At 51.1% G+C, this 23,494-nt stretch overlaps 1 protein-coding gene across 1 annotated transcript in view; it reads left to right on the top strand.

The window, feature by feature from the left end:
- The window catches only part of LAMA5 (laminin subunit alpha 5), a gene marked incomplete at its 5' end in the record, with an annotated part of 94,643 nt that overhangs the window by 33,571 nt on the left and 37,578 nt on the right, over window positions 1-23,494 (top strand). The window contains 10 exons of the mRNA XM_082325699.1: window positions 8,161-8,278; window positions 12,215-12,333; window positions 12,584-12,754; window positions 13,233-13,330; window positions 18,254-18,369; window positions 19,293-19,411; window positions 20,234-20,324; window positions 21,087-21,221; window positions 21,693-21,755; window positions 23,088-23,228. Coding sequence (XP_082181825.1) covers window positions 8,161-8,278; window positions 12,215-12,333; window positions 12,584-12,754; window positions 13,233-13,330; window positions 18,254-18,369; window positions 19,293-19,411; window positions 20,234-20,324; window positions 21,087-21,221; window positions 21,693-21,755; window positions 23,088-23,228 — 1,171 coding nt within the window. The remainder of the gene's footprint in view (window positions 1-8,160; window positions 8,279-12,214; window positions 12,334-12,583; window positions 12,755-13,232; window positions 13,331-18,253; window positions 18,370-19,292; window positions 19,412-20,233; window positions 20,325-21,086; window positions 21,222-21,692; window positions 21,756-23,087; window positions 23,229-23,494) is intronic.

Genomic DNA, 23,494 nt, shown 5'->3' with positions numbered 1-23,494 from the left:
GCTGCGTGGCACTTGCTGTTTGCAGCTCCAGGCAGGCACAGATTTAATGGGATGCTTCCCAAACCCTGTGTCCTGCCCATACTCCTCCATGCCTCTCTCCTTAGTGTCAGCCAGCTGAACCTGCTGCGCATCAGGCTCTGCTGCTGCCCTGTTGGTGGTCATTTCTAAAACTTGGCTAGCCAAATCTTCAACTCGGCACTCTGCAGGCTTGCCAAGCCACAAGTGGTGTTACCTCTCTGTCCTGGCTTGTGCCAAGTGCTGCAGATTTGGTCCCCCAAGGGTTTTTGGCAGGAGACGTGTATGGCGCTGGCTGGGGAGGGACAACTCGCGCAGGAGGATGCTGTGAAGATAAAGCAGTGCTGTGTGTGAAATTAGTGAACGAGCCAAATCCTTCTCAGAAGTGGTGTTTAAAGAAAAAATCCTTTGTGGAAAATGCTCTATGAGCTGTTCACCTAAGCCAAGCTGCTTAGAAAGGGAACAGGCACTGTTTAGAAACTAACATCATAAAACGTTGGGTTGCTGTTGCTGTTATGACACTGAGCAGGTTTCGTGCTGGTTGTGGTTTCCAGGGGAGTCTTTTCTTTGATCTCTCTCAATAAAACTCTTGAGTTTTGAGAGAAAAATTTGAAAACAGGTTGGCGCAAAACTCAGTCCCTTTCCTGTCCCCCGAGTCTCGGCACTCGCCGCTCTCCCCAGCCCTGCAGAGATGTTTGAATAGCTGCAGCTTTCCAGCTCTGTCCTCTCCTCCAGGTATCTCGGGCTTGGGTCTGCACAGGGCTCTGGCTCTCTGGTTCGTGTCCTGGGCCAGGCAGGGGCTGGCTGTCACCTCCCGCGGGCTCAGGGAAGCCAGGGCACTGCTGCCCCCAAGCCTCTGCCTTGTCCCAGACTTTCTGGAGGAAGATAAGCGCTAACCTGCCTACTGGGGCAGGCAGCTCTGGTTTCTCTCCGAGAGGCGTGGGGCACCCCGAAGGGTTTCTGAGCATGGGTGTCATGAGTTGCAATGGACCTGCAGACGGTGAAAGGGGATGGGTGGTTGTTTCTAAAACTTGGCCATTAAAATCTTGGGACACAAGCATATGGGAATTTCTCATTCAGAACCCTGTAACCCTGCATGAATAATTTGGAAAAATGTCATTTTTAGGAGTGAGGACTTGACACCCAGACATATGAGAACGAGGCAGGAGGTGCTGTGAGCAAAAGAGGGGGCAAAGGGTGTGTTTCGATACACGCCTGTCTTTCAAACACTAACTTTTGTGCTTTTTTTTGTGGGGGGTTTCTTTGGTCTCAGGGACTTGAGTATTTTATAAAAAATGACTGGATAAAAAGCCATGCCTGCTTGGAGGGGAAGCACCTTTTTTTACTGCCTTGAAGGGCTGAAATAGTTCTTGTGCGTTTGGAAATAAAAGGTAGGCACATACTTACCAGCAGCTAAATGTGAGGGGTTTTAATAAAGGGTTCTGATGTATGGGCTAGGAAGAAACAAATCCGCTGTAGGACAGCAGAAGCTCAGCAGGGGGACGGTCAGGCTGTTAATGAGTAAATCCATTGCTTCAGAGAGAATAAATGATTACAGGCAAAAGATGCAAAAGGGGCAGATCACTGACCTAGCGAAATTCAAAGCAAGTCAGAAGCTCTCTGGCTTTCTAGGGCTTCTTCACCTTCCACACACTTGTTTGCAGGGATAAAAGGTGCATGAAGAGGCTTGATTGCGTATTAGCTTTAGCTTCTGCCACTGCTGGGAAGGGTGGATGCGGTGCCAGCGCTGCCGAGCGTTTCCAAGCCTTCCGAGTGCTCGCTGTGCCCACGGTAGCTGGGCAGCCACTTGCCTGACTGCTGGTGCCCGGGCTGTGGACGGAGGTGACCTGCGCTCCCGGGGAGCTGCTTTTCCCTGGGGCTGTGGGCAGGTAGCCCCAACCAGGCTCTGGCCTCTGCCACGTCTTCCAGGTGGGCTTGTGGCTGCAGCGTTGGACCAAGGCAGTGCCTGGGGGATGGATGGGCTTGGGAGGAAGCAAAAGCATTCTGCACTTCTGAAAGCTCGGGGAGGGGGAAGAAAAAAAAATGAAAAAACCCCACTACTTTCCACAGTTGTTCTGCAGCAATGCTTATCTGAAATAGTTCATCTGGGTTTTCTCTGCTTTCTCTGCTTTGGTCTAGGTTTTGGGGATGTCTGGAGCTGCAGTGCAGTGGCCCAGACTGGGGTGCAGCATGCCCCGAAATGCCGTGGGTGCCTGCTGTGTGTGTGCTGAAGCCCTTTGGGCTGACCACCGCTCCCGGCTGCGCCGCGTGCATGCAAGAGGCCTCGTGTGCCCCTTAAGAGCGGGATTTATTGCCTGTGCGCTGCGCCGTTGAGCCACACCTGCTCTCCTGGTCCATCCGATCCTTCCAGGAAATCCGAAGCAGGAATACGGCAGCACTAGTAATGCTATCCACACGCGTGCTCCACAGGGATATTTAGCAGCGGTTGGGAAGAGATGAACTGCTTTGTTTTTACATGGTGCTATTTTAATAAGTCAATGCCAAAGGTAATAAATCTGTCCTGCAGAAAATTAGAGAGTGGTTTACTATATAAACTGCTCCTGCGCACTCTGGGGCTGGGAGTGGAGCTGCACATAGCTCCCGGCCAACGTAGCCAGCTTGTACCTTTTTGTCAGAGGACCAAAGAAGGGCCTCTCTTGCTGTTTGTCAAAATGTAGTTGCCAAAATTACAACAATGTGAAGATTTATTTTGCTTATTAAATGCTACCGTATGGCTTTGGGGCACCTTGGAGGAATATCAGGGAGACTTCACCAAAAATCTCTCACCAAAGAAACACAGGATGCGGCTGGGTCCAGCTTGCTGTCTTCTTTCCACATGTGCCTCCCAGAGCTGGAAAACTGAAATTGGTGTCTTGAGGGGAGGGAATAGAGGAAAAACGTGCAAGTTTGCCATCATGTGCTGCTTATGCAGGAGGATAGATGGATGGATGGACAGAGAACGTGCTGCTCCAAAAGCAGCTGAGTTTCTCTTGCCTCTCTGGGTCCTGGTTTTACTCTTCAAGTCTTTGCACTGTCACACTGGGCAGTAATCAGAATTATATTGTCATGGGATTTTGGTGCTGGATAAAGCTGCCCACCATCCAAGCATGCAGAGTGGGTGGGAGATGGAGGAAATGCCCTCATCTCTGTCTTCCTCTGCTGGCTCCAGGACTTGCTCCATCCTTCCAGGCACAGGGGCAGCCACAAGTGATTGTTACTAAGGAAACGTGCTTCAAAACCACTAACAGCAACATCAGCTAGATGTAGGGATGTTACTATTTTCAAAGAAAGCTGGTTGCTAATTAAAATACTCCTGTCAGAATTTCCTGGCTGAAAAACCATTTCATGAAATCCCAGGCGATGGTCGGGGGTTGAGTTGTACCTGTCGTGCTTTCAGAGGTGGCGAGAGCAAGGGATCTGCCCGGAGACAAGTGTGTGCACCAAATCTGGTGCTTCACCTCCTTCCTCCATGGAGAAGGGAAAAAAATTGCCGAAGAGGCTGGGAGCATAGAGGTTTTTATTCATCTGACTGATAATAGGAGCTAAATAAAGGCTTTGGAAAAAAACCCAACCATTTCTTTTGCGATGTTGGTTGGGCAGAACTGTACTGGAACTAAACATGGAATGAAAAGTCTGGCTTTTCTGCCAGCTCTATTTTTAGAGCTACTGCTCCGTCTTTGTATATCTCTTGAGTTTTCTCAGCATATGCACTTGAAGCAGGCAATCTGCCTTTATTTTTTCCGGCAGGCTGTGATATTCTGCAAGATAAGGATGTTGGATGGAGGGGCAGGGGACTCACCAGATTTGACAAAAATCCCCCTGAATACCAGGATGTGGGTCTTGTTCCAGGGTTGATTCGCTGCAGTCACAGGCTCCTGAATACTTTCTGTGCTCCATGTAGGAATGACCCTGACCCTTACGTACTGGAGGGGAGTGGGTGTGCAGTGTTGGCTGACTTCTTCGTGTCCCAAAATTGCGGTCATGACTGGAATAAAACTGAGCAGCAGTCTAACAGCACACAGCAGTGCTAACGATGGGTTTGGGTATAGAGCAGAGGAATCGTGTTTGGCTTCGAGGGTGGGAGCAGGGTAGGAATATCCGAACTGTGATTCGGCGGAGATACTGCTGCCGATCCAGCAAGAGCCCAGAGGTTCTTGTGCTTACCTGTGAAAAGCAGCAATGAAGGACAAAAAGTTAGTGTGCTAGCCCTGGTCTTGGATATTTAACCCTGCGGGGGGGGACGACTACCCTTTCAGAGAGCTCCCAGCAAGCACGGACATAGTTCTCCCCAGTGCCCAGTGTGTGCACATCCACAAACCCACATCTCCCATGACTTAAAATGCACTGAAACCAGCTACATCTTCTTTCAGCTAGCGAGGGCTGGTACGGGTCATGAGCCGGTGTGCTGCCTGACCCTGCCACTCCCCTGTCCCAGGAGAGCTTACGCCAGGGCTTCCAACCAGCAGTACTGGTTCTTTTTTTGGCTGTTGTTTTCACTTTATAAAGTACTGAGCCTAGGCTTGGTTTTGCATGAAGTTTCAGGGTTTGTGCAAAAAACGACTCTCACAATGCACCAATTTGACTGGATCGTAACCCATGCTCTCCTGAGGCGGGGGACTTCTGAGAGCTAGAGGCGTGCGAGGAGTTTGGACTGAAGGACATTTAATTAGGAACATTTCTTTCCAGCATGAAACTGGACAGCAAGGAGGACCCACCAGAAATTCTGTGGGATGTACTGACTATAAACTCATAGCTGGCTGTCTTTGCAAAAAGATAAATGCAGAAGATAGGAATATGCCTCACATTTCTAATTGTATGTTTGTGGTTGCTGTTCATTTAGAGTATTTCCCCCAAGTGTGAGGACAGAAATGCATACCTTGCTCTTTGAAAGTGCTAAAACAGGTGACCTTTTGGAAAGCATCTTTCCTCCATGGATCTCAAAGCAATTTAGATGTGCCACGAGTAAAGCTACACAGTGCTTCTGTGAAAGTGATCTTTCCTCTGGGTCGAGAGACGCTCCGAGTGCGTATTGCAGACCTGACCGGGGGGTTTCACTAAGATGCATTAAAGGCAGCTGAGGGGATTGTACATTGTGGCTCCTTTCACTACCAGTTGCTTCCCATCACTTTGAGCTGGGTACCCCAAAGTCAGTCGCCAAATTCACTGGTTGAAAATACAGATTCCTGATGTCGGGGTTAGGGTGTCTTATTTGACAGTCATTTCTTTCACCACAGCATGAGGCAGGCACCAGTCGTCTTGCTGTTCTTCAGAGGTTTCACCCCAAAATGCCTCTCCAGCTGAATGGCCGATGCTGCGTCCTGCGTAGCTCCTGCCTGCAGCTTGCCTGCAAAGACCACTGTCTTGAGCTGTCATTTCTTCCTAGTTTCCTTTTATTCCTGCCTATTTCTAGTTTGGTTCTCTTGCTTTTGCTGCTGTCGATTAGTTGTAAGGCTTTATCATGTAGCAGTACAGTCCTGTATCAGAGTCTGTCATTCTGAACAGTGAAGCGAGGCTTTTCCCCGAGGAGCTGCCGGCTGAAGTTTGAGACAACGCCGAACAGATGGGGAGATGGTCTGGGTTTGACTTGACACATCTGTCTGCAGCTGCCTGCTGTGTGATGCTGTGTCCTTCAGCTGTGAGCGGTTGGTAAAGGGGTGATGGCTGTCGTGTTTGTGCAGACACAGCACGTGGGGCTCTGCTCCAGCTCGGGGGCTGTTAGATGTAGGTGCTGCAAATACAAAATGATTGTCCCTTTGCAGTGAGTATAAACCCCAGTTTATGGAGGAAAGGAAGGTACTGAGAACGTAAAGACCGTATTTTCAGAGGCACAGAGTATGTGCATCAGGTGTCTGCTAGAGCCATGGAGGGCTGGTAGCTCTGAGGGCAAACCACAGGGATGGAGTTAGCACCAGAACAGTCATTTGAACATGTAACCCCAAAGGGTGCTGTTTTGCTTGGGTTTGCAATATCGCTTTGTTTTATCAGTGCTTTGTTTTGTGTTTTGGTGTGAAAAGGCAGGTTATCCCTTTTGCAGCCCATCAGCTCTCCCGGTGCCTGAGAGCAGAACACTTGCAGGTACACTGGAGTCACAGTGAATTTCGTCTAGGTAAAGGCTATGCCAGATTCCAGCAGGAGCATGAATTTATTCACTGTAGAATAAAGCTGGAGGAGGATTTACAGAGGAGGGAAGGTGTAACTTCACTGGCTGGTACTCAGCGCTGTTCTCATGCCAAGAGGCAGATGTTAAGCTGTGAGAACTGGTCCTGCAGAGAAAGCAGCTGCCTGAGCTGAAGCCTCTTGGGCTTCACTAGCAAATAACAGCTCCACTGAGTGGGTAAGCAGGCAGAAAATGCTGCTCCTCCAAAAAAACCTTAGTCTTGTATGCCTTGACAACACGTAGGTTGCAGAGGGGAATTAAGGCAGCCTTTAGGTCTGTTCTTCTTCAGTTTTTAGCAACTCGAAAAGGATGCCCCTTTCCTCCTTGGTTGGGCTCACAAGTCTTTTGGCAGCAGGGAACGGTGTTGGGTGACGACTTTGATTTCTTCATTCTGGATGGCACCAGTCCTTACCGGTGCAAACCCTGAGAGTGGTGACAAATCCCACCCTCCTGCCCATTCACAGCTGCAGAATGGCCTCTGACTCACTGTGCCTCAGGATCCTGCTGCTTTCCCAGCTGGATCTAATTCACTCTTCCCTCAGCATCTCTCTCAAGCCCCCTTAGCCTACACCCAGGCATAAGTTCAGGTGCCACCAGCCTGCGGTGAGAACCAGAGAAATCCCCAATAAGCAGAGGAGAGGCTGCCTCGGAGCCAGAGGAGCGTCGGCAGAAGCCTGAGGAAGTTTTTGTCTGTGTGTCCTGCTGAGGAGGAGGCTGAGCTGGTGCCAGTCGGCAGGGCTTCACCCGTTCTCTTGCTCCATACCCACACAACAGCACTCAGACCGCCTCGTCTGAATGACCATAGCAAGACAGTACTTTATGGATGACTCGGTAGATTTAAATGCCTCTTCGTTGTCTCTTTTTCCCCTTAAAAAGTCTCCTGTTGATTGTCAGGGCTATTTTGGAGGCATGTTATTATTAATAGTCACCCTCTGGCCTGATGACGCGTGTGGCTGGGGCAGGCTGCTGTTCTGGCCCTCCTGCAGCTGGTTATGGCTGGGGCGGGCGGGCACGGAGCCGTCCTTTTCCTCCCTTTGTAGAAGTGTCCCTCTGGGTACCTGTTAGTCTTTGGGGGATGTATGCTCCTGCAGCAGCAGCTTTGTATCAGGAGGGACTCCTGAGCTATAAATCTCTGCTTTTCAAGCACTAAACTCCCTTTTGGGTTGTTTTTGACATTAGGAATTTTCTCTGATAAGAGAACTTTATTTGCCTTTAAATATCACTTTGTGACAGGATGATGGAGTGGGGATTCTTGGAGCGAGCCTGTGCCAGCCAGGGAAGGGAAATTCTGCTGGGGCTTTTGTTTCTCTCTAGTACTGATATTTTAGCTCTTTAAAAGAGTATGTTTGTTCTATTCTTGGTAAGGGTGTGTGTGCACACATTGGTGATCAGACAAATGGGAGCAGCCCAGCGTTAGAGCTGGGTGTCCTGCCTCCCCTCCCTGCGGCACCTGGGGAAGAGGAGCTGTGCTGGCTCACAACGCAGCTCGCGTGGGTGAAGCAGGGCTGTCATGTAGAGAGCCTTTAAAAAACAAACAAACAAAAAAAGGATTTTGTGGTATTGTGTGCAAGGTGCGGTTGGATATTTCTGGGCTGACGGTCCAGGGTGTCACCTGCTACCCCAAGAACAGCCCAAAAGCCGAGTCCCCCAGAACAGCTTCGTAGCTGGTTTATAGTGCTGCCTGCTGCGGTCAAGGCTAAGTCGAAGGTGTCGCCCAGCCCAACCTCCCAAGTACAGCCCGTAGCCACAAAGTCTGTGTTTTGTTTGCATTCAGTCTGGTGGGAGCTGAGCTCCCTAATCTGGCTCTCTCCAGCAGCTGTGCTGTATCACGATCCTTTTAGATACGGATGATTTTGCTCCACAGGCTGCTTGTGGGCAGCAGGATCTGCAAAGTGCCAGCTCATTTATTCAGCTTGGATCCCGCTAAGCTTTCCCTGGTTTTCATGATGCCTTGAGCAGCCAACTAACTCTGTGTTCCTTTCTTTCAGCTCTTCCATGTGGCATATGTCCTGATCAAATTTGCCAATTCCCCTCGTCCTGACCTCTGGGTGCTGGAGCGATCTACTGACTTTGGCCTTACCTACGAGCCCTGGCAGTATTTTGCCTGTAAGTATGCCAGTGTTACAAGAGAGCTGCAGCTTAGCGCTAGGTAGCGAGGCCACAGTGAAGGCAGCTCTTTGTGCGAGTACTGGGCTGGGTTTGGAGTTGTTTCTGTGTCATCGCTGCGATGCGGTACGTGTCCTCTCTTTCTTCTGCCCAATAAGGCTGCAAGAGTTGAAGCTCAGATCGGAGCAGCTGGGTGAAATTGTGGTGCTCCTCAGGGCAGGAGAACTTCTTTGCTCTCTGGGGACTAAATGTATTTTTTAAAGTATTATCATTGGTGCCCACCCACTATGTGGATGCCAAAGTTGGCACCAGTGTCAATAGTTGGGCATTGCTGATCTAGGTCTGGAACATGAGATTTCTTATCATCTCCTCCCTGCCCTCCTCTGTCTGTCTGCCCCAAACCATATCCAAACTGGTGTTTTTCAGCTCCTCCAGAAGCAAACCAGCAGCTCGCTTCCAAGTGGCTGCTGTAACAGAAAAGTCTGGAGGCAGAAAACAGTCCGCTTGCACTCCTCAGTACCGGAGATGGGATACAGCCTGTGCGGGGCAGGGAATCGCTGTCCTGCCGCTGTGCAAGGTGGGATCAGAGAAAGACAGCTGGAACGGATGGCTGCAGAGATCCAGGCTGTGCATTTGACTTCCCTATTCTCTGATTAAAACCGGATCCCTTTAGAAACAGCTGGTTCTACAAAACTCTTCTCCCAAAGGGTCTATGGGGTAGCCGGATGCTGAGGAACTTGTTAACCACCAGCCCCTCCCAGAAGCAGCAACAGTAATTGGGAGAAGATGTGAGTTAAGATCTGCAGCTGGAGCTTAAAACCTGGCAAGGAAGGCCCTCGGAGCACTCAGAGGCTTTGCCCTGGGCTGCCCCTAAAGACTTCTATTTCTGGCTTACCTGTCAGCCCGTGCTTTAGCTTTACTGGCCTTTTCTTGTGCAGGAGAGAGCTGCAGCCATTTTACCTGGTGTGTTGCCTTAGCATGGTAGCTCTTCTCCAGTGCGGATGTTTTCCCCTCTGCTGTGTGATAGTGGGGAATTACTGCTGTCAAATTGTTATTTTTTTAATCTCTGAGAATTTCCCTTCCAGCCCTGAAGCCTCTCTTGGGGCCCGTTACGGTCACGTTATTGCATGGTCTGGGGCTGAGCGGGGAGCTCTTGTCCCACTTGCTTGTTCCTGCGTGTAGCGGCAACGCTGCAATGTCTGGAGTCCTCTTCCCTCCCGCACCATCAGGCCCTGCCTAAGCCACCCCCTCAAGAAGTGACATGCAGTGATACAGCCCAGTGGAAAATTCCCATGGAAATACAGAAGTGGCTGCTCCAAAACCTGCCAGATTTGCTAGCACAAGAAGTCCTTTGCAGAGGTTTATTTTTGGCACGGGGAATTCTGTAGGTGGTCTAATAAAAACACTGGTCAGTTCAGTACGAGGGTTAAAAGCAGCCAGCAGAAATGTAAGCGTTCTCCAGAGACGCCAGCGAGCCTTGCTATGGGTGACACCATCCCCGTCGGCTCAGCGCTGCCCCTCGAGCCCCGCTCGTGGTGGGAGGTGGTCAGTTCCCCAGGCTGCCCCGTGACCCCGGCCAGGCTGCTGAAGTGCTTTTGGGCTCAGCTCTGTGGGAGGAGGGAAGAAATGACTGTGGTGGAAAGCATCTGTTGGTGCAGCTGATGGGCTCTCTCGGGGAGCAGGGGCTGGAGGGACCATGGCAATGTGAATCCTCCGTGCATCGCGGCGGGGAGGCACCGTGCTTTCCTCGGCCACCAAAGGAGAAGCAGGAGCGCTGGGGAGAGATTTATGGTGGTGTTTATCCACACGAAGGGTTCCCCACGTGGCGTTTCAAATGGGGACAGGACATGAAAGATGCCTGGTCCCAGCTGTCCGTCCAGGCCTGCAGAGCCTTGCCTGCCCCAGCTCAGCGTGTTGTGCAGGATTAGCCCGTTTCGTCTCGCTTTGCTGGGCAGTGGCACTGCGGAGGGGAAGGCAGCCATAGCGCAGAGCGAGGCTCTGTCCTTTTCTGCTCTGAGGGTAGGCTTCTCCAGTCTGCTGTTTCCTTAATGCACTGCTGTGGCTTAAGGCTGATGGGTTACTCTGGTTTAGCTCAGAGATAGAGTGCCTGGCTTCTGGCTCACATGGTTGTGTAGATTTGCAGTAACTGGAGGAATTTTTTGGTTTTCCCGAGTAGCTGCTCTTGCTGTGCATCCTGTCTCCATGCCCAGCCGTGGCAGCGCTCTGGAAATCAATCAGCTCAAGCCAGTGGTGACAGGCTCCTCGCCTGGGGCTTCAGAATAAATTGCCTTTAAAAAAGCACCCGGTAAAGCAAAGCTTGGTGGCCAGAGACCTGATGTTAAATGTTTCCACACCACCTTCCTGTGGATGCAACTGAGCTCCTGCTGTTGCCAAAACAATGTTTCATGGAGCGAGACCATGTTGCTGGAGATGAGGTGTGGGCGGGTGCAAGCCAGAGGTGAAGGCAGGGGAGGCAGAAGCTCTCCGTGCTCCCTCCTGCTCCGTGCTCCCTCCTGCTCCGTGCTCCCTCCTGCCTGGCTTATCCTACCAGTGCAGCACGTGGAGTGAGGGGCAAGCCTCCTGGAGGCACACTGCAACAGATTTTGGAGGGTTATTCCCATGAACTAGGCTAACGTTTCCCCATCAGCTCCCTGCCTGAGCTGAGCAGCACTGGCAGGAGCAGCAGGTTGTGTTGGCTGCCTTTTCCTCCCTCTTCTCCCCATGGAAACGCCTTCAGGAGCGCGGCAGCGACGTGTGCTTCGGCACGCACTGCTGAGAGCTCCTGGCGCAGGTGAAGCGGGAGTGGGAAGGAGCAGCAGCCTTTGTCCCAGGCCCTTCCCTGGGGGAACAGCCCCAGAGAGCGGCCTGAGAGTGGCACTGTGTAGGTTTTTGCGTGAGTAGATGTGGGTGCTCACCACCCTGCACAATCAGGTCCTGAAGTGCCCAGCACGTTCACTGTGGTTTGGCTGGCTCTGCTGGCACAGGGATGTCAGACATCCTGGGGATGAGGGTGCTGGACTGGCAGGAGCGGCTGTGCAGGGAAGCCAGGGCGCTCCTGCAGCTGCAAGGAGACTCTTGGCATGCAGTGTCCCCAGAGCAGGTTGCCGGGCCAGCAGTGTGACTGCCTGGCTGTGCCTGTCCCCTGGCTTTAGCCAGCCTTGCATTGCCACTTAGTGGCAGGAGCCCTCGATTGCTGTCCCCAAGGGGCTGTTCTGGGCAGCTTCAGTATTTCTGTTCTGTAGCGTTGGTTTAAGAGCGATTGCAGAGTTCAGAGGAAGGTGAGAGGAGATGTCCTGCAGGCAATCGCTCTGCTTCTCCCAACCACCGCAAGCCCCCTCCCCACACCTGTGTGTCCCCCCTGCCTGATGGGAGGTGGCGCAGCGGTGGCTGGGGTTTGTGGTTGCTCCCATTGTGTGGTTCTGGGCCAGCTCACTTTTTGGGAATTACCCAAGAAGTTAAGGAGCCATGTGAACGGGATGGTACAAGCTCCTACAACAGGAGCTCTAGCAGCAGGTAGTCCTTCTTCAGTTCAGCAGAAGCAGTGTACCAAATCCAGTGCCAGCGAGGCAACAAATTCAAACCGGGTTAGAGCTCAAGCTGGCTAAACTGTGAGCTTAATGCCAAAATTAAGGGGTGGGTTTCTCTGCAGGTGGTCGCAGTAGGTGCAATGGCCGTTCTTACTTCCCTCATTTACTGCAATGAGGTGATTTGGGGGATTTTCTGACCATGCATATTACTCTCATAGTGACTCCCTCCCTTAGTGGAGTACCTGTATGTTAGCAATGACAGAGTTAATGATACAAAGCAATCTATATGTAGTAAATGCTTAACAAAGAGTATAAACCCTTCTTTCCTGTTGGGCAGTGTGGGAAAACCAATACAGGGGTCTGAATTGTTCCTTTTCTCTTACTGCTCTTATCTCTGGTTGATGAACAGCTTCCAAGAGGGACTGCATTGAGAAGTTTGGACTGCAAACCATGGATCGCATCACCAAGGACGACCACGCCATCTGCACTACTGAGTACTCCCGGATCGTGCCTTTAGAAAATGGGGAGGTGAGCAGTTGCACGTTTTCATCCCCTGGAGTTTCCAGGGTTTCTCAGTGACTGTAGGTACTCTTACTAATTGGTTCCCTCTTGCCTTATGGATGCCACTTAAACTACTCAGTTAAACCAAATGAGACTGGCAGGGAACTGATTCAGTTGTCTTGAAGGGAGGTAAAGATTGGGTTCGGCTGAGGGAGAGATTAATTTCCTCCCACTTCACAGGATTACACAGATTTGTTTTCCTTCCTTGCATTCACAGATCGTTGTCTCTCTGGTAAATGGGCGCCCAGGAGCCATGAACTTCTCCTACTCTCCTCTGCTGCGGAATTTCACGAAAGCCACCAACATCAGACTGCGCTTCCTACAGACAAACACTCTGCTCGGACACCTGATGGGCAAAGCTTTAAGGGACCCTACGGTGACAAGGAGGGTAAGGCAGGCCTTGATACCTCTTGCTAATGAGGTGGAAATGTTTGAGGGCTGTGCATGCCACTTCTGAGGAGAAGACATCCCTGGATGTTGCCTGTGGGGATTTTTTCTCTCTGTCCTTGTGCTCCCCAAGCTGAAGGTGTCTGCAGTGGATGCCACTGCTGCTGTGGCTGGAGCTGGAGGCTGCCTGGGAAGAACTGTGCTTAGTAGCAACAATGTGAAACTGGGAAACACCTCTTGGTGTCACATGTGGCTTTCTGGCTGTGCTGGGAGGCCCGACTTGTAGCTAATGGGCTCTGTTAGTGGTGGTGGGTCTTAGCATAGGCAGATATTGCAGCCTACAAGGTCCAGCTTGTCACTCTAAGGGAGACACCCCAACACACCATTTTACTGGATAAAGTCCTGCTGAATCCTGAGTAGGGCAGTTAAGAAACTTATTCATAAAGATATTAATTGTCAACTTTTCTTGTGCTCCCCAGTATTACTACAGCATCAAAGATATCAGCATTGGAGGGCGCTGTGTCTGCCATGGCCATGCAGACGTCTGTGATGCCAAAGACCCTAATGACCCTTACAGGTACATTTTTTTTCATTTTTCTTGAACTCGTAGTAGTGCCAGCACTATTGTTTGTGGCTCTGCCCTGAGAACGAATCAGAAACTGATCCAGTCAAAGTAGCAAAAATGAAACGTTCTGGCAGGCTATTTTCCAGCCAGGCAGGCTCCCTGGTCTGGTTTCCCTGCCTGCAACTTTGCCACCCCCACGGGAGCAGAGTGCTGGAATGGGAGGGTAGGTGTGCAAAGCTGATACTGTTGAACATGGAGGTTTCTCGTCAAAACCCAGGGCTGGTTTCTGAACTTGTTCAGAGAAGTCTCTTGCTTCCCAGGTGGCTTCTTACGAATTGGGGCAGCGCTCTCATAAATAGATGGTCTCCCAAGAAACCAGACTCCACCATCCAGTTCTACTCATAAGAACCATAGATTGGTCATGTACGTAGCTGTGTGTAGCTAAACAACTACTCTCTGCAAAAGAGCATGCCAAGCCGTTACATTTTGGCTCACGGGACTCTTCCCATCCGCCTTGGCAACTTGAAATGCCAAAGAGCTGCTTCAGACCATGAAAGTGTTGCTGCTTAGCCATCTGTTTGCAGCCTGAACGTTGCCTTTGTGAAAGGGATGGGTAGATTCAGCTGGATGAGGGAAGCTTATATTTCTTTCTCATCAGGATCATGTAGAGCTTTTGGATCTTCTAAAATAAAATTCCAGTGAGTCCCAGCCAAGGTTAAAAGCTGCTAAGTGTTAAAACAAAGATGTATTGAAAAGCAAGTCTGTGTTAGTGTGCCTAGCTCTCTGACAAAGGGAAGTTCATAAATATTTGAATGTACAGTTCCTTGGTTTTGTTTTAGACTTTGGTGTTGCTGGATGCACAGCACACCCATGTACCAGGGCAAAAGGGCTTCACGGTGCAAAGTGATTCTTTAACATAGAAACACCCTGGCATTTCTTGAGTATATCGATGGCTTGGGGCTCTCCGGGAAGGGAGGGAAAATTGAGGAAGAGGAGATGTGTTGGGATCCTTGTTCAATGCCACTTCTGTTGACAACTGTCTCTGCCTCACAGAATTCCCCTCCTCCACTCTCACTTGGATGCATTTGGCATCTTCGCTCTTGGCCCCAAACTGTGCTCTAATGTTGCAGCACATGTTCGTAAGCAGCTGTTGCATTTCACCCAGAGCAGATCGCGCTTGCCTGGAGGAGAAAACATTTCCTACTTAAGTGCTTTGTACAGTCAGCACGTAACATCTGTAAAGCCCTTTGGGATGCATCAGGACAAAGATGCTGGTAAATAGAAGAACTTCTCATGGTATTGCTGTACCCTGTTAGCAAGCCCAGGAGCACGCAGAAGTCAGCAGAAATACGATACTTTCAGTTGAGAATATGAGTAATCAGTGAAACGCTGCCATTCTCCAAGGCTCCAGCAGCAGCTGTGTCCAGCCTTCCCGCTGAAGCGGGCACTGCTGGGCAGGCATCCCACCCCTGCCACCCTGATGTAGCACAGAGCCAGCACGGTGATACCTGCCGTAACGCTGCATGACGAGAGGCGTCGCAGAGGCAGGTGGGGCTCAGACACACTGTCCCTTCGTGTCATGGGCCCCAGCTGTCAGAAACACATCCTTCCTTCAGAGATCTGCGTGACCCGTCTGAGCAGGAGGTGCATCCCTCTGCATGTCCTGCCTCTTCAGATGCTGCTGTGTGACAGCAACAGGGCAGGGAAATGCAAACAGAGGGAGACAAGGAATGTGAATTGGCCCAGCCCTATTAAAAATCCCAGTTATGTCTCAGCCTGTCTGGGAGGTCTCTGCTTCTCATTTTAACTTCTCTCTTCTGCACATGCCTGTGTTTCTTGTGCCTGTTGCCCAGAAAGGCAGGATGAGCACTCTTGATAGAGGTGAGGTGAGCTAGAAACCTTGGCAAAGACTTTAGGACATGATGGAGCATGTTCATGAGCTGACTTCCTGGCCATTATAAATGATAATGTTTATCCAGCCTTGGAAAGTTTCTCTGAAGTGCCAAGTTACGGAGGCTGCACATCCAGCTGTGTTAAGTTGGCAGCACATCTGGTCCCCGTGTGAGTGTGTATGTGCAAGGGCCTACAGTGTGTGGGCAGATACAGCCTCCTCAAGGGTCCTTGCACTTTTCACAACTGTCTCTCTTTGCCCCAAGATCGAATGGGCTGAATTAAGCAGAGGGAAAGAAAGTTCTCCTGGTTAAAGGTGAACACCAGCAAGATCAGGCACAAACCTTTCTCCTGGCAAACCCCGTGAGCAGTGGGATAAGCATCAGCGGGGACCTGGCACATTGGAGATGGAGAGCCCAGACAGTAATAGTGTGTTAACTTGGGGCTGCTGTTGATGTGAGCTCAGGAGAACCCTGCAAGTGCTCTGCATCTGTCTGATGAGAGCAACTCTTTCCATGGATTCACTGCCCCATCACAGATGCCACAAGCAAGAGAGGAGACAACCGGAGAGTCCAGCTGCTGCTTCTGTGCCTGATGCTGAAGGTAACCAGCAAGACAACAGCAGCCCGGCTGGTCAGAAGCAGATCTGCAGGAGGAGATCAAGGATGCTTCCCCGCTGCTGGATCCGGAACGCTAGCTTGCTCTTCCCCATTTTGGAAGGGAAAGCACCATCTGTGCTAGTAGATGGGTGCCATCTGTGAGTCCCTTTTGCAGGTGGTTTTCCCTCAGTACAGTCAGAAGCAGTTAGAGGAAGGGGCTTTTTTTTCTTGATTGCGCTACTCAGATGTCCCGGCCAAATCCAGCTGCTGTAGCGCTTGTGTGCCGCTCTCAGCTCTGACACAGCTGCTTGCTGGAAACTGTTCATAGTCTCTGTTATTGAGCATCAGTTCCAGTGGGAAGACTGTGGGTTTATTTTTTACGGCAGGATGACCAGGAAATATGTGCTATGTGAACACAGCAGCTCCCTCTTCTTCCTTGTATATATTCAATCAGTGAAATATTGTAGCTTATGCACATTTGTCCATGATTCATTAGCAGCACAGACTTGGCACAAGGTGTGGTAAAGCTGCCGTGATAGATGAGCTCTCTGAGAGGTTGTTGCTAACTCTGGACAGCAGAGACTAAATAAATAGCTCCTTCTCCATCTGAAATGTGCATCTTTACTTATTGAATGCCATCTTTTTGCATTCTGGGAGCTGAACCAGTGCTTTTCAAACGTCTTGAACATTAAAGAGCTGGGGTGTGTGGCTGGAGCCACGTCCTCCAGCCAGGGAGATAAACACTGCTCAGCAGGTTTGTAACTTCCCTGACTCAGTGACCAGCTTTCTCCACACATATGTATATGGACGTTAATCTTGATCTCCAGCTGCTGCCATGGAAAAAAACCATAAAAATTTGTTTCCTTGGAAGTGCTAAGTGGTAGTCAGCCAGGTGAGAGGTCTGCAGGCAGTTTCATTACAGAGGCATGGCCAAGATTTGCCTCTCATTGAGTCTCCTCCTTGGGTCTCCAAAACACGGGGAGAACAAAGTTCCTGGTGAATATGTCAGGGCTCATTTCTGCCACTTAGGCTCCAGCCAACCTCTCAGGGGCTCGGGTTCATGCCTGGGCTCTGCCAGCCACAGCCCAGCCTGTGAATGTGGGTAGGGACGGGGCATCACGGGCGCTCAAAGAGCTGACTGCGGCCAAGCGTTTCATGGCATCTGCAAGGGAAGGACCGGGAGCAGGGCCAGGACCTCCTGCTGCTCAGCCTCCCTGGCTGAAGCAAACATGCTGAGTGTGGATCCTGCCTATGTTTCCCCAAACTTTCAGATCATCCCGTATTTCATTAAAATGAGTTCACTTGTCCCATGCTGCTGCCTCTGTCTGGCCATTCACTATACATACACTTGCAGGTCTGCCATCTTAAAAATAGATGTAGGTGGTAACCGTGACACTCAGCTCACTGCAGCCATGGAAGAGTGTGTTTGCACCCCTGCATTTCACCCAGAATGACTGCTCCATCTGCTTTTAATGTCTTAAAAAATTACATTTATTTTTAAACACTGCTTTTGAATGGAAAAGCATTGGAGGAGGGAGAGATGGGAGTGGCAGACCGGCCCTGAGGGGAAATGAGTAATTGCACAGATAAAAGCTGGAACATGCTGTATTATCCATAAGTCTAATACAACAGAAAGCGTTTGTGTTGGATGGGAATCGCCTTCTGCTAAGTGGAAGTTTTGGAGATGATGTCACCGATGTTAATGAATCACCGTTGCAGTCGAGTAGGGACGAGATCCATCAGTCGACCGTCGAGATTTCTTGCCTGGCGCCTCCGGAGCCGCCTGTTTACCCAGCACAGCCCTGCCTGTGCCGGCTGAGAAAAGCAGGAGGTGCATTTCACAGGGAGCGTGGGGCCAGCATCGGCTAAAAGACTTAATTCAAATTTCATGGCCATCCTCTCTGCAAGCGCAGGTATACTTGGAGGAGCAGGTGGGACTCATGTCGCCCCATCCCTCTCCCGCTCTGGGCTATCATTTATTCCTTTCACGCTGCCCCTGCACAGTGGTGGGGACACCTTTGTGTCCCTGCACCACGCAGCTCCCTCTCAAGTAATTTACTTCAGCTCAGGTTTCTACTACTGCCACCCCCAACTGTTTCACATTTTATTGTCTGTAGAGCTGGCTAGGCAGTGGCACGCTGATTTTTATCTAATCCTTGTCTCCCTGTGAAGAAAAGAGGAGTGATGGTGGAGGAGAAGAAAGGGAGAGAATGGCACTGGAAGAACAAAGTTTGCTGTTTGGCTCAGAAAAAAAAATAATCAGCAATTCAAAGGTTAAAAAAGCCTTAGAAGCCTCTTTTCCAGATTATTTGGATTAACAAATGTCAGTCATTTGCGTATGTGACTAGCGATAGTTATGCACAGCAGGGTTATGCGGCGGCTCCCCATCCCACACATCCCCGTCGTTGCCACAGAGTTGGCTGAACCTCATTCCTCTCCCTTGCAGGCTGCAGTGCGACTGCCAGCACAACACCTGCGGCGGGTCCTGTGATCGCTGCTGCCCTGGCTTCAATCAGTTCCCATGGAAGCCCGCCACTGCCGACAGCGCAAACGAATGCCAGCGTAAGTTGGAGTTGGGTTTTTCCTTCCTTTTCCAACTGTTTTGCAAAGCACAGATTGACCATGTTTCACCAGTCCCTTGCCGTTCTGGTGCAGAGAAGCCATGCACCCGAATGGTTGGTTTTATGGTGCGTGGCACTGGGTGGAGATCACTGGCACTGCAAAGAGGACAGTTTGCACAGTGGTTAATCGTGCTCAGTTAAGGCTCGTGCAGGGAGGCCCACTAGGTCTGTACGGGACTTTGATTGTGCTTACGTTCCAGTTCCTTCTCTGTGTCCAAGGGTTCATGCAGGCAAGTCTCGTTGCTCAATTCTGTCTCCAAGATGAATTACATTTGGATGTGTTTACATACAGGACATCTTTATTTGTCTAGAGAAACCTTTTGGTACATGCCGACAGTGGAATTTATGCTGCACTGGGAACGCAGAGCATGGAGCATAGCTACATCACACAATCTCTTATAAACGCAGGGTGGCAAAGGACAGTTGGATCTTAATCCTGTGGGTTTATAAAGAGCACCCTCACCGTGCGCTGAACTTTACAGCTCACCTCCATCCCGGATGGGATACGAGGCGAAAACATTGCCCTCTAAACCAGACTACTTGAGGCCCCAAAGTTGGGTAATTTCTCTTTCTCGTCTCTACTTGCCTGCACATATTTTACTTCTGATTTTGGCCTGCTGCATTTTTTTAGTTGCAGACTAGACTTTGTGAGAGAGTTGCTGCTTCCGCGCTTTTGAACTGGAAGACTTCTGGGAGCTTGGGTGATCGTGTAATCCCCCAGATGCATTCGAGCAACTTTCCTCATTGATATGTAACCCATCTAATGTCAAACCCACGAGGAAGAGTTCATACCTTGAGATCCAGCTGGTGACTGAAGGACCTCTGTGGGCTTGCGGCTTAGCTAACGTGTCTTTGTATTTTCAGCTTGCAATTGCAACGGCCATGCCTACGACTGCTACTACGACCCAGAGGTGGATCGCCACAAAGCCAGCAAAAGTCGTGAAGACAAGTTTGAAGGGGGAGGTGTTTGCATTGACTGTCAGGTAGGCCTGAAGGGCTCTCGTGGAAAAGCCTGTTGCAGATTCTTGCGTTTGTTTCTGCTGTCACCCTGGAGTTCAGCCTTGCTGGCAGCTCTGGCAACCCCATCACACGCTCTCTGTTATCTTAATTAGGTCTCTCCCTGGAAAGTTAGTCTCTTTGCCATAGATTAAAGGAGTGTGCAGTTAGTAATGAAAACAGCACTTGGGTTCCTAGCTGTCCCCTGGGTAGTACCATTACCTTTCTGATGCTTTAGGGTTAGGTCTGCTGAGGCACTGTGCATTGGGAGCGACAAGTTGGCGCTGAGCACGTTGGAAGGTCCCTGCCTAGTTTGCAGTGTTCAGGTGCTGTCATCTCTCTGGATCTCTCTCTGACCACCAAAATGCCAATCTCCTTAGCCTCTGAACTTCCCGATGGAAGTGGGAAAGCAGCTCTTCCACTCCCAAGGTGACTGTGAGCTGGTTAATTCATGCAGTGGTATGAAGCTGGAGTGACTTTTAGATGTGCTTTATTGCTGGGAGGAAACAGATTGCTCCCATCCTAGCACAAAGTGGTCAGGACGTTTTACCATCTGAAGCAAGTGAAATGGGCTTGAGGTCAGATATGAACCTGAAACTCTGACTGGGCTTATGGGAGGATACACAGTTTGCAGGAAATGCTTTGTTTTCAAATCAGTGTACGTGGAATTTTGAGCAGATTTAGGTCTTCTGTGTGCTGACACTTCTGAGTTGCTCCCTCTGGACCCTGAAGCTGTTAGTAAACCTGACAGATGAACATGAATCCTGTGGGCAGAGGAACTGATGCCCCTCTAACCCACTGTCTTTCAGCATCACACCACTGGCATTAACTGCGAGAGGTGCATCCCAGGATACTACCGGTCCCCTGACCACCCGATCGACTCTCCGTACATTTGCTACCGTGAGTGTAATTTCCTCTGCAGGCTGTAGATGCCTGCTTGGGCTTAATAACGCTGGGGAAGGCGGTCTGAAGGATGGGGCTCAGAGATTTTTCTGGTGTAGGGAGTCCAGCACCATAAGAGATGTGGCGATGTGAGCTGTTCCTGCTACAGCTGGCATTGCCCGTGGAAATGTATGTGTGCATACAGCCATCTGTACATGCAGACAGTATGTGTGTCTGCAGCATCCGTGAAATCAGAAGTGGTGGCATGTTCTAAGGCTGGAATGAGCTAAAAATGTGTTGTTACCCCTGCTGTTGCCTGCAGGACAATCCAGTCGTAGCTGTCATCTCTCTGCCCTTTCAGCTGCCACTTGCAGACCATTGCTTTCCATGCCCTGAGACAGGGATTTCTAGGCACCAGTGGATGTTATCCAGCTTGCTGGGGAGCCCAGCTCATTCTGGTAGCTGTGACACATCAGCTGTTCTGCACTGCGTCCTCATGGCAGTGTGCCACCACCACCTCTCTGGGGAAATTGGGGTCTCCTGGAGAAGCAAGTTGGGGCTGTGCTGCTTTACTTGGGACCCTGCACAGTGGGAGCAGTTCCTCTAAGCCTGACCCCTTTTGAAGAGGCAAAATCACACTTTTTATTTTTGGAGAGAATTGACAGCAGATGGCGGGGTCTCTTATAGAGGCTCTGTGTTGTAGTGATGCTTCTGTGGTGCTCAGGGCTGGCCAAGGGTCTCAGCTTGTGACAACCACTGCCGGCTTGTCCCTCTCTGCAGGCTGTAACTGTGAGTCCGACTTCACTGATGGCACATGCGAGGACCTCACTGGCCGCTGTTACTGCAAGCCCAATTACACCGGGGAGCACTGCGATGCCTGTGCTGAGGGATACCTCAACTTCCCCCACTGCTACCGTAAGTGGGGGGTGCGGGGCCGTGGGGTGGCCCAGTCTGGGGCCCCACAGACCCAGCGGGTGCAGGAAGGGCCAACAGCTCCAGTTGGGGCTGCTCTCCAGGTGTCTTTTCCCTGTGCCACACGGCACTCCTGTCCCAGGAGGAGTTGCTGCAGGTGGGAACAAGCCTGCGTTTGGCTTTGGTGGAAGCTGGACCAGAGCTGAGCTGGGCTGAACCTGGCTCTCTGGAGTCAACGGGAGCTTCCCATTTAGCTGGAGTCTCATCTCTTGCTTTCTGTGAAAGACGTGTTTCCAGAGCCCAGGTTAAAAACGGTTGTAATGTATCTTTGTTTAGTGGGATATCTGCACTTTTTTCTATATTCCATGTTTTCATTCAGCCTGTTCAGCTTTGGGACTGTCAGCCCATTGACGTCCTGACAGGATTTCTTTGACCGTGTGTGATGACGAGTGCAATGTCTCTTTCTCTGTGTAGCTGTTCCAGCTTTTGCTCACAACGACACTGGAGAACAAGTGCTGCCCGCGGGACAGATAATAAGTAAGCAGTGCAATTTTCCTTGCTGCTTTGGTAATCGCCATGCTATTGTTGCTGTTGTATTTCACCACCCAATGCAAGATCAGGTCTTCAGCTTACTGGGCACATAAGTGGTTCTGAGAGAGGAGGCAGCTGAAGGGTGGGGGAAAGGAAGTTTTATGATCTCCTTTTTATAGCCAGGGAAAGTCTAGCCTAGAGTGACAGTGTGATTGCATGCTTTTTTCTGGGGCCCAGGCCATGTGGGTACATTCCTTCTGGCCTCCCTTTAAGGAACCTCCCAAGACTACAGAGGGGCTGTGGCTGAGCTGGAACCCGAGCTGAGTTCTCCCAGATCTCGGCCTCTGGGTTTAGATCCAAACCTGTCCTCCTGCCACACCTGCATGGCCTGCGTTTTCCATGTGGTGGGCAGCACAGTGGGTCTGCACCGATGGCCCCCTCTGCACAAAGCTGTGGGTAGCACGGCTGCGGGCGCCTGGGAAGCGTGCGCAGGCGGCCGCTCGCTCCGTGTCGCTTTTTCTGTTATTTTGAAAGCTCACCTGTGCCCTCATCCCTGCTCCCCTCCACCTTCCTCTTCTCTGATGCTCACTCTTCTCGGTTCATCTCCTCCCTTGTGCCTTTTTTTCATCTCTTTTCCCACCGAGTCCTCCTCTGTCTCATGCTCCCTAGTGTGCTCCAGATAACCTTTTCCTTCCTTCTGATATTTTGAACTCTGTATCTTCCAAACAGGTTTTTCTTTCCTGAGCTGGAATTTCTCACTTCCCTTCTCATTCCCCCCCACCCCCCCCCTGGTTCTTGGATGATTTTTGCCCTTCCCTCTCCCAGCCCAGCACCCCACACCACTGCTGTTGGTGAAGGCAGGGCTGGCCGAGGGCCTCAGCACTGCTGGCCCGGAGCACCCGCCTGCCCTGGGTGCGGGAAGGTCTCGGATGCAGCTGAGCATGGAGTGACCAGAGAGAAACCCCAAACCCCACCCTGGTTAGCTGAAAACTTTGGTTATTCCCACACAGCTCTTGGGCAGTGCTGCATGAAATCAGCCCTGTCTGGGCTTGTGCAGCAGTGTTTCTCTGCCCTGTGCATTGCCCTGCAGCACCTTGCACATCTGCGTGATGCTGAGGTCTCCCAGCCACGCTGCGACCCCACGAGCCAGGCGTGCTGGTTGCCTGAGCAGGGTTTGGTTAAAACATTTGCGTCTCATAGGAAGGCTATTAGGAGGGAAATGCTTGAGCTGTTGCCTCTCATGGCAGCTCCTTCCCTGTCCTTATGGGAGCTCTGCCCAGCAGCAGAGATCAACTGACAGCCGTGTGTGGTGTTGCTCATTGTGTGTCCCCACTCCAGACTGCGATTGCTACGCCGGTGGGACAGAAGGCAACGCCTGTCGCAAAGACCCTCGGGTGGGGATGTGCGTGTGCAAACCCAACTTCCAGGGAACACACTGTGACCAGTGCGCTCCAGGACACTATGGACCCAGCTGCCAGCGTGAGTGACTTGTGGTTAGCGGCCCCCAGCTCGCCCTGCTCGCCTCCCTGCTGGGGAGGAGCGTGCCTCTCCCTGCTCTCTGCTCGCACTGGGGAGGAGGAATTCTCCGGCCCCACTTTCAAGTGACAAATTCCCATGACTTTTGCTGGTATTTTCCACCCCGCCCTGACCCTCCAGCATCCTCCCACCCTGGGGGGGTTCTTGAGAAATCCCCTATGGATGTGAGCTATGGGTCAGGCATGCTTGCCATCAGCTGTGTCCCCCAT

The sequence above is a fragment of the Platalea leucorodia genome, assembly GCF_965183815.1.
Source record: "Platalea leucorodia genome assembly, chromosome: 13".
NCBI classification, from domain to species: Eukaryota; Metazoa; Chordata; class Aves; order Pelecaniformes; family Threskiornithidae; genus Platalea; species Platalea leucorodia.
Note: the sequence above shows the minus strand (reverse complement) of the source record. Positions and strands in the feature narration are given on the sequence as shown.